Genomic DNA, 9570 nt, shown 5'->3' with positions numbered 1-9570 from the left:
TGTCTGACAGAGTAACCGAATAACCGAAGATGATCAATGATAGATAAATGGATGATAGATAGATAGATAGATGATAATGAGATAGATTGATGATAGATAGATAGATAGATAGATAGATAGATAGATAGATAGATAGATAGATAGATAGACAGATGGATGGAGATGATAGAGATAGATAGATTAGATATAGATAAAATAGATGGATGGATGGATGGATGAAGTGGGTGGGTGGGTGGGTGGGTGGATAGATGAAAGTGGTAGATGATATCGACGGATAGATGGATGTATAGATGGATAGATGATAGATGATAGATGCATGGATGCATGGATGGATGCATGGATGGATGGATAGATGGATAGATGGATAGATGGATAGATGGATAGATGGATAGATGATACTGGTAGATGATAGATAGTTAGATGGATAGATGGATGGATAGATGGATAGATGATAGATGATAGATGATAAATGATAGATGATAGATGCATGGGTGGATGGATGGATGGATAGATGGATAGATGATACTGGTAGATGATAGATAGTTAGACAGATAGATGGATGGATAGATGGATAGATGATAGATGATAGATGGATAGATGATAGATGATAGATGATAAATGATAGATGATAGATGCATGGGTGGATGGATGGATGGATAGATGGATAGATGATACTGGTAGATGATAGATAGTTAGACAGATAGATGGATGGATAGATGGATAGATGATAGATGATAGATGATAAATGATAGATGATAGATGCATGGGTGGATGGATGGATGGATAGATGGATAGATGATACTGGTAGATGATAGATGGATAGATGGATGGATAGATGATAGATGATCTATGGACAGGTGGATAGATGGATAGATGAATAGATGGATGATAGATTATAGAAGGAGAGATATAGATATAGATAGATAGATAGATAGATAGATAGATAGATAGATAGATAGATAGATAGATAGATAGATAGATAACAAATAACATTAAAAATAGCAGCGCCCCCTGTTGAAAGCGAGGGGAAAGCGCAGGCGCTGCGGCTTGCTTGCCCTCCCCCCCCCGACTCCCCGTTGCGCTCGGGCGCCCCCTGCCGGCCGAGGGCCGCCTCTCCATCCCGCTCCCCGCGCGTCCTTTTGGCTGCTCCTCGGGTTAGCGGCGGGACAATCGGACGCTTGTTCTCCGGCGCTGGTCGCCTCCTGGCCCGGCCGGACAAATCCTTCTTTGTCCGCTTCGGGATGCCAGGGCGAAAAGGGCGCGGGGAGGCCGACGAGGCTGCTTCGGGGCGGCGGTGTGGAGTCCTCCCCAGCTAGCTCGAAGCTCCCCGAGACGGCAGGATGGGCGAGCGGGAGCCGGCGGGCGGCGAGGCTGGGGGCTTCGCGCTGGACAAGGAGTTTCTCCGCTCCCCCAAAGGGGTGGTGATGGGGGCCGAGCTGGTAATCAATCACCCAAGAGACCCCCCCCCCCAAAAAAACCCCCCACCTCTCCTCTCCTCTTCTTTCCCCAACTTTCTCCACTTTTGCCTTCATCCCTCCGCTTTGCCAAGAGCATCCTTCCCTCCATCCTTTTCCTCCTTTGGATTTTCTTTTTTTCTTTCTCCTTTCTTTTCCTTTCTCTTTTTCCCTTTCTCTTTCGGACTGTTTTATTTGTTTTATCTTGTCCTTCCCCTCCTCCTCCCCTTTCGTGGTCTTTCGGGTTTTTTCTTTTGCGCCTTCTTCTTTGGTTTTCCTTTCTTTCTTTTCTTCGCCTTTCCTTTTCCTTTCTTCCTTCTCCAGTTTTCCTTCGTTCTTTCATCTCCTCGGGATCCTTCCTTCCTTCCTCTCCTTCCTTCCTTCCTCTCCTTCCATTTTCTTCCGTCTTCTTTCCTTTTCCTTTCTTCCTTCTCCTTCAATTTTCCATCCTTTCTTCTCGTCTCTTCCTTCCTTCCTCTCCTTCCATTTTCTTCCTTCTTCTTTCCTTTTCCTTTCTTCCTTCTCCTTCAATTTTCCATTCTTTCTTCTCTTCTCTTCCTTCCTTCCTCTCCTTCCATTTTCTTCCTTCTTCTTTCCTTTTCCTTTCTTCCTTCTCCTTCAATTTTCCATCCTTTCTTCTCTTCTTTCCTTCCTTCCTTCCTCTCCTTTCATTTTCTTCTTTCTTTTTTCCTTTTCCTTTCCAATCTTCCTTCTCCAATTTTCCTTTCTTCTTCTCCTCCCACCCTCCCTTTCCTTCCTTCTTCCCTCTCTCTCCTTACATTTGCTTCCTTCTTCTTTCCTTTTCCTTTCTTCCTTCTCCAATTTTCTTTTCTTCTTCTCCTCCCTCCCTCCCTCCCTCACCTTCCGTTTTCTTCTTCTTTCCTTTTCCTTTCTTCCTTTTCCAATTTTTCTTTCTTCTTCTCCTCCCTTCTTCCCTCCCTCCCTCCCTTTCCTTCCTTCCTCCCTCTCCTTCTATTTTCTTCCTTCTTCTTTCCTTTTCCTTTCTTCCTTCTCCAATTTTCCTTTCTTCTTCTCCTCCCTCCCTCCCTCTCCTTCCTTCCTCCTTCCCTCCATCCTTTCCTCTCCTTCCGTTTTCTTCCTTCTTCCCATTTTCTTCTTCACTTTCTTCCTTTTCTCCTTTTCTCCTTTCTTTTCTCCATTTGTTTCCTTTCTTCCTTTTTCACTTCTTTCATTTCTATTTCTTCCTTCTTTCATTTTCCCTTGTTTTCTTCATTTTCCTTTCCTTTCCCTTTCTTCCTTCTTTCCTTTTCCTTCCGGTTTTCCTTCCTCTCCACCATTCTTTTCTCTCTGCAATGGTTAATTCTGTCTTTTTTTTTTTTTTTTAAAAATTAATCCATCCTTGTTGCCTTTCCCTCCTCCCACCTCCCTTGCCCTCCCCCAATTTGGCCGTTTTCTAACTCCGCTTCCCATCGTTCCCTCCCATGAGGGCCGGGCGGAGGAGCTCGGCCCCAGATAGCTGGGAAGTGGGTAGATCTCTTTTCTTCCAAAATTGTAGCCCCAAATTGGGGGGGTGGCAGGGCACACACACACACACACACACACAAAATGCTTGTGTTGGAACCGACTATTGGGGGAAAATATCCAGAGATCAGTGAATAGTTTTCCATAGTACGGTACTACAATTCCCATCATGTCAAGGTCCGTTCCAACTCTGTTAATCTGATATCCTGATGGGGCTGGTTGCAGTTTGCAGCAGAAAGCTGCAGTTTGAGGGCTGGGGAAGGCGAGGTGGAAAAATCTCTGGATTCAGGCGAATATTTGCAAGTGATAAACCGATATTTCTTAATGCTGGTTGCTGGGAAGAAGTCTGGACTTCTATTCCCAGAATCCCCCATCCAGAACCAAACCAGCTAAATTCAGCTGGAGAAAGCTGCTCCGGTTGAACATCTGCCTGTCCTTGAAGCTCTAAAGCGTGGGTGACTAACCCCGGCGACTTTTATTTATTTAATTAATTTATTTATTATTAGATTTATATACCGCCCTACTCCCGAAGGACTCGGGGCGGTGAACAGCCAAGAGATAAAACACACAGATTATACAAAATTTAAAAACAGTATAAAAACCTAATTAAATAAATTTGGCCCGGAACAGATTAAAACACCCCTAAGGTTTTAGACAAATTTAAAATTTACAATTAAAAAAGGAGGTTAGGCCAGGCCAGCCTGTTGGAATAAAAACGTTTTTAGGGCACGGCGGAAAGTGCGTAAATGCGGGATCCTCCGTATCTCCGGGGGGAGCTCATTCCAGATAGTAGGTGCCCCCACAGAGAAGGCTCTCCCCCTGGGGGCCGCCAGTCGACACTGTTTGGCCGACGGCACCCTGAGGAGCCCCTCTCTATGAGAGCGTACTGGCCGGTGAGAGGCTACTGGTGGTCCCGTAAGTACCCGGGTGGACTTCGATTCCCAGAATTCCTCAGCCAGCCATGAGACTTCCTTGCAGTCGGGCAAGCCATGCTTCCTGGGGAATTCTGGGAGTTGAAGTCCACCAGTCTTAAAATGATTATGATTACGGGGATGCGGTAAAGGTCGTAACTGTGAAAAAACGGCCCTGAGTCATTTTTTCCCCCACGCTGTTGTAACGGTCGCTAAATGAAATGACAGACTTCATTCCGGGCTGAGGAATTCTGGGAATTGAAGTCCACATTCTCTTCAAGCATCCGAGTTTAATAAATAAGTTTTGTGGGGTTTATGGTGGGTTCCCATTGAATCAAAAAAAAAAGATCTGCAAATCCAGACTTTGAGGGAGAAACGTTGCCCCGTTCACACATTACGTTCTACCTCCTTCTTTCAGGGTCTTTGTTTCCTGGTTTTCTTACTGCTCACGGCTTCCGTTTCGGCCTACATGGGCGCTGCCTTGCTGGAGGTGTTGGTAACCCTGACTTTCCTCGGTTTGCGAGCCACGTACTATCATGAACGCCTGACCCGGGTCAACTGGCCCTGCCTGGTGGGTAAACCTGGGTTAGGGTCAGCGGTGGGGTTCAGAAATGCTGACTACCGGTTCGCCGTGCGTGCGCACCTTCCGCGCATGCGTCCGGCCTCGAAAACGTGGCTAAATAGAACGTCTTTATGCCGGGGCAGATGGACAGGACCACCCGCAATCGCCACAGTCGAACCAGTCCGAACCGGCTGGATACCACCTCTGGTTAGGGACAGCGAAATCCCCGCCACGCCTCCTTCCCTGGCAAGTTGCATTGGAGTTAATTGAATGAGGCTGAAGGGCATTGAAGTGCAGGATCCCTAATTCCCTGCCGTTTCTAGCATTTTTAAGAGTTTTCAGGATCTTGGGAATGGACGTTTGGACCGATTCGGTGCATTTTCCATCTGCAGGATTTCCTTCGGTGCGTCAGCGCGGCCATCATCTTCATCGTGGTGGGCTTCGCCGTCATTGCCACCAACCACGAGGGATCGGCCGTGTCGGCCTTTGTGAGTGACCGCCGTCTTTTCTCCCAATCGGCTCCTTGCATCGGGAGTTTGATTCCCAGAAGTCCCCAGTCAGCCTCTGGAGAATTCTGGGAAACCATATTCCAGATCTCTGATTGGCTCTCAGGGAGGGTGGAAAATGTCTATTTGGGGGCTGCACCTGTTGAACCAAAGTTCCTTCCCTTTTTACACATGTCTTTTATTTAATTTTTAATTTTAATTTAATTTTATTATATTTAATTTTATTTTATTAGTTTAGTTTATTTCAGTTTATATTTATGTTATATTAGATTTTTATTTTATTTTTTATTTTACTTTAATTCATTATTTTATTTTGTTTTGATTGATTGTATCAGGTTGTTTTATTTGTTATGTTGTTATTTCGTTAGTTCATTTTATTTTATTATATTTTATTTCAATTTAGTTTATTAGCTTATTTTATTTGTTGTTTTTATTTTATTATTTTATTTCAATTTAGTTTAATTGATGTTTTTACTTTGTTTTATGTTTTATTATTTTATTTTACCAGCATTATTTTCATTTTATTATTTTATTTTATTATTATTTTTTTTAATGTTACGTTTTTATTTTATTATTTTATTATATTTTTTCAATTTAGTTTAATTGATGTTTTTACTTTGTTTTATTTTTTATTATTTTATTTTACCAGTATTATTTTCATTTTATTATGTTATTTATTTTATTTTATTTATTTATTTATTTTATATTATGTTTTTATTTTATCATTTTATTATATTTTATTTCAATTTAGTTTAATTGATGTTTTTTACTTTATTTTATATTTTATTATGTTATTTTATTATTTTCATTTTATTATTTTATTTATTATTTTATTTTATTCTTTATTATTCTTTACAAATAATTCAAAGCAACTCAAAATCCGACATACCAGTCTTCTCTTATTTCCCCCACAACAACAACCCTGTGAGGTAGACTGGGCCGAGAGAGAGTATTTATTTGTTACCAATCCCATTCTCAAGCAAATCTGGGCAGCCTAAAAATTGAATAAGTAAATTTATGAATATTTATTTATTACAATCAACACCTAAAGAGTCAAATGGCCACCATCTTGATTTTTTAACCCCTTCCATTCCAGGCTGCAAATCTCCTGTAATTGTTTTTTTCTGAGGCAAATCTAAGAAAATTCCCATACAAACTAAGTGTCCGTGAAATGCTAATTTTGGGCTTAATTTATCGGAGAGCCCTTCAAACGTTCAAGCTTTGCTTCTCTGTTTCACGGCAGGTTTTCAGTCTTATTCTAATTGGAATTTTCTGCTTGGACGCCTACAAAACCTACCAAGCGGAGATGGGATCGGAAGAAGGTGAGCAGATTACGTAAACGTGTCAAATTTGTGCTCGTTTTGCGATGGCCGCGCTGAGCAGGTGGGACAGAGCTGGCGTGAAAAAAAAGGCGAAACCAGATTGAACGCCTGGATAGGAGACCACCAAGCGATGTCCGGAGTGTGTGAGTGGTGAGGAAGGTGGGGAATATATCCTTGTAATCCCCAAATTGGGAATGAAATCTGAGGACAGATTTTCCTGAAAGGCTGGAACAATGATTTATGAAATTTGATGACAGATTTTCCTGAAAGCTGCAACAACGATTTAAATCCTGGCTTTGCACTGGGGAAAAAATGAGAGGGAAGTGTTTGGAGACTAGGCAGATGTCTTGATCGATATTTAGTAGGCGTAATTATCAATAAAAATGGATATTCGGTCATCTTCACCACCGTTACTCGATCTCTGCAACTTTAAGACGTGTGGACTTCAATTCCCAGAATTCTCCAGCAGCGAATTCAACCAACTGTGCTGGTTGGGGAATTCTGGGAGTTGAAGTCCATCATCATCATCTTTTAACGACCCCATAATCCCTTGCGGGGTGGAATCTGGGGAACTGAATGGAGCTAGCAGAGTGTTTTTTTTACTGGCCGGATACCTTTCCTGTCGCCAATGCAGAGTTTTGTTCAGCAGATATATTCTCATTGTGCCCAGAGAGAGAGAAATATCGGCCTCTACCTAGGATCGAACTCACAGCCCTCTTGATTTGTGAGGCGAGAACTCCACCTCTAGGCCACCGCATCACTAGGAGTTGAAGTCCACACGTCTTAAAATTGCCGAGGACGAGAAATACTGCTCTAACAAACTATCGAGGGACGTATGCTAGAAAGGGGCGCAAAGTAATCAAAGTGCTAGCTCCGCCCCTACGCCGGAAACCACGCCTCTTGTTCACCTGCAGAGTTTGGATTTTGACTTTTCTGACCCTCTTGTGGTTGCTCCGAGGTCAAAGCCCACCCACCTCGTTTCCCACTGAGTTGCTTTTCCTCTTCCGTTACAGACCCGGAACCTCGGTGAATTAGCACGCTCAAGTGCCCCTTCAATGGTGAAAACCCCACCTCAGGTCTCCAGCTTCTGTATCTCCGTGTGGTCTTGGAGCTGACTCCCATCTTTCCTGGAGAATCCGGGTCCACAATATTAGATTATTTCCAGATTTAACTTGCCGGAAAGACAAGATTAAAATTGTTTTGGATGCGATACAATAGGCCTCACGTTCCCAGCAACTGGATACACGTGCATGAAGAAGTAAACGTAGATGTCTTTTACTACTAAACATATCTATACTACTAAAACTCTCGTGTCTGTCGGTTTGTAGCCTTCAATTGAGCGAAACGGTGTGTCATAGGCAGTGGTGAAATTCAATTTTTTTTACTACCGGTTCTGTGGGCGTGGCTTGGTGGGCGTGGTGTGACTTGGTAGGCGTGGCAGGGGAAGGATACAGCAAAATCGCCATTCCCACCCCACTCTGGGACCAGCCAGAGGTGGTATTTGCCGGTTCTCCGAACTACTCAAAATTTCCGCTACCGGTTTTCCGAACTACTCAAAATTTCCGCTACCGGTTCTCCGAACTACTCAAAATTTCTGCTACCGGTTCTCCGAACTGCTCAGCAGAATAATGCTGCTGTCAAAAGGTAGTATTTAGCTTCCAGCTGCCTGCAATTACTGCGAGTTCAATTCTCACCAGGCTCAAGGTTGACTCAGCCTTCCATCCTTTTTAAGGTAGGTAAAATGAGGACCCGGTTTGTGAGGGCAATAAGCTGACTTTGTATAAAATATACAATAGTATGAAGGCTTTTGCTTAACGCATTGTAAGCCGCCCTGAGTCTTCGGAGAAGGGCGGCATATAAATCAAATTTTTTTTTTAAAAAAAATTCCGCTATCGGTTCTCTGAACTACTCAAAATTTCCGCTATCGGTTCTCCGAACTACTCAAAATTTCCGCTGCCAGTTCTCTAAACCATTCAAAATTTCCGCTGCCGGTTCTCCGAACTACTTAAAATTTCCGCTACCGGTTCTCCAGAACCTGTCAGAACCTGCTGGATTTCACCCCTGATCGTAGGGCAACCATTTTTGAATTCACGTGCTTAAGGATTGTGTCCAAAATCTGGGACCCAGGACTCTCGTGGGGTTGAATTCTGGCGAAGCCGGGGCCGCTTCAGGGCCGCTATGCTACCATGCTTGCTGCAGTCATGATTTCCAACAGGCCTCCCAGTTTCCCACAAAAACAGTAACTGGGGAAGCCAGCAGGAAAACACTATCACTCCCAATGATTCCCTCCCCCCCCCAGTTTCTCTGTTTAGGGAAGGAAATCTCTCTGAAACGATGACTCTATCAGTCACGGGTTGTCTAGTAGAGCCCTAAACTCCCGGAATCAGAAGGTTATCTTAGAGGTCATCCAATCCAACCCCTGCAGAGTAGGATAATCGGGAACATCGCTAACAAGGCCTTTCTAGCTTTTGTTTGAAGAACTTCAGTGAAGGAAAGCTCACCACTCCGTGTGGCTACTTGTTCCTCTAGCTCAGGGGGTCTCCAATTAAGACTTGTGGACTTCAACTCCCAGAATTCCCCAGGCAGCCGTGCTGGCTGAGGAATTCTGGGAGCTGCGCCCAGTGGTGAAATCTGAACTGGTTTGCTACCGGTTTTCCTGCTTTCTTGCAAAGCTAAACCGTGCGGCACAGCTGATTGTTGGAAATACCGGTTCTGAGGAACCGGCAGCTTTTTTTAACCAGTGCGAAGCATATTTTTTACTACCGATTCACCCGAACCGGTGTGAACCGTAGCATTTCACCCCTGCTCCTGCCCTAGCTGATGGCTCACAACCTTAGGAAATTCCTCCTGATTTCTGAGGTTTACCTCAGTGTAGTAACATTAAGCTATGCCGACTTCAACTCCCAGAATTCCACCAACCAGCCAGAATTCTGGGAATTGAAGTCCACGCATCTTAAAAGGGGCTACGAGTGAGAAACTTTGCGCTGTCTCCTCGTGTCCAGAAACAATGAGTATGCAACTTTCAAAACTGGGCAAGTAGGCCCAAACTGAAGGTTTCAAGCTGTGGTGAAATGTAAAATTTGTTACTACCGGTTCTGTGGGCCTGGCTTGGTGGTGGTGGGTAATATGACTGAGTGGGTGTGGCCAACTTTTTTTTTTTTTTTTACTTTTAAAACCATTTTTTCTACAACCTCTTCGGGGGAAGAGGTTGAAAAAAAATGCTTTTAAAAGCCTCTGACGATCCCTGCTCACTTGTCTGATCGGCAGAGGCTTTTCTTTTTTTTTTAAAAGCCTCTGACGATCCCAGCTGACTTGCCTGATCGGCAGAGGCTT

The 9570-nt window shown here is 43.8% G+C and overlaps 1 protein-coding gene across 1 annotated transcript; it reads left to right on the top strand.

The window, feature by feature from the left end:
• The first annotated feature begins 1204 nt into the window (after positions 1-1204).
• CMTM5 (CKLF like MARVEL transmembrane domain containing 5) lies at positions 1205-7542 on the top strand. Its single transcript, XM_034406319.3, has 5 exons — positions 1205-1439; positions 4266-4418; positions 4802-4897; positions 6159-6237; positions 7251-7542. Exons 1-5 carry the CDS (start codon positions 1341-1343, stop codon positions 7265-7267), a joined length of 444 nt encoding a protein of 147 aa, XP_034262210.2. The 5' UTR covers positions 1205-1340; the 3' UTR covers positions 7268-7542.
• Positions 7543-9570: the final 2028 nt, after the last annotated feature.

The sequence above is a fragment of the Pantherophis guttatus genome, chromosome 4 (genome assembly GCF_059756535.1).
Source record: "Pantherophis guttatus breed Tessera chromosome 4, ASM5975653v1, whole genome shotgun sequence".
Taxonomy (NCBI): domain Eukaryota; kingdom Metazoa; phylum Chordata; class Lepidosauria; order Squamata; family Colubridae; genus Pantherophis; species Pantherophis guttatus.
Note: the sequence above shows the minus strand (reverse complement) of the source record. Positions and strands in the feature narration are given on the sequence as shown.

Excerpts from the sequence above, each read along its gene's own strand:
- CMTM5 (XM_034406319.3), top strand. The coding sequence starts at position 1,341 with ATGGGCGAGCGGGAGCCGGCGGGCGGCGAGGCTGGGGGCTTCGCGCTG. Across the intron at positions 1,440-4,265 it reads TGGTGATGGGGGCCGAGCTG|GGTCTTTGTTTCCTGGTTTT; the intron begins GTAATCAATCAC and ends TCCTTCTTTCAG. Across the intron at positions 4,898-6,158 it reads GATCGGCCGTGTCGGCCTTT|GTTTTCAGTCTTATTCTAAT; the intron begins GTGAGTGACCGC and ends GTTTCACGGCAG.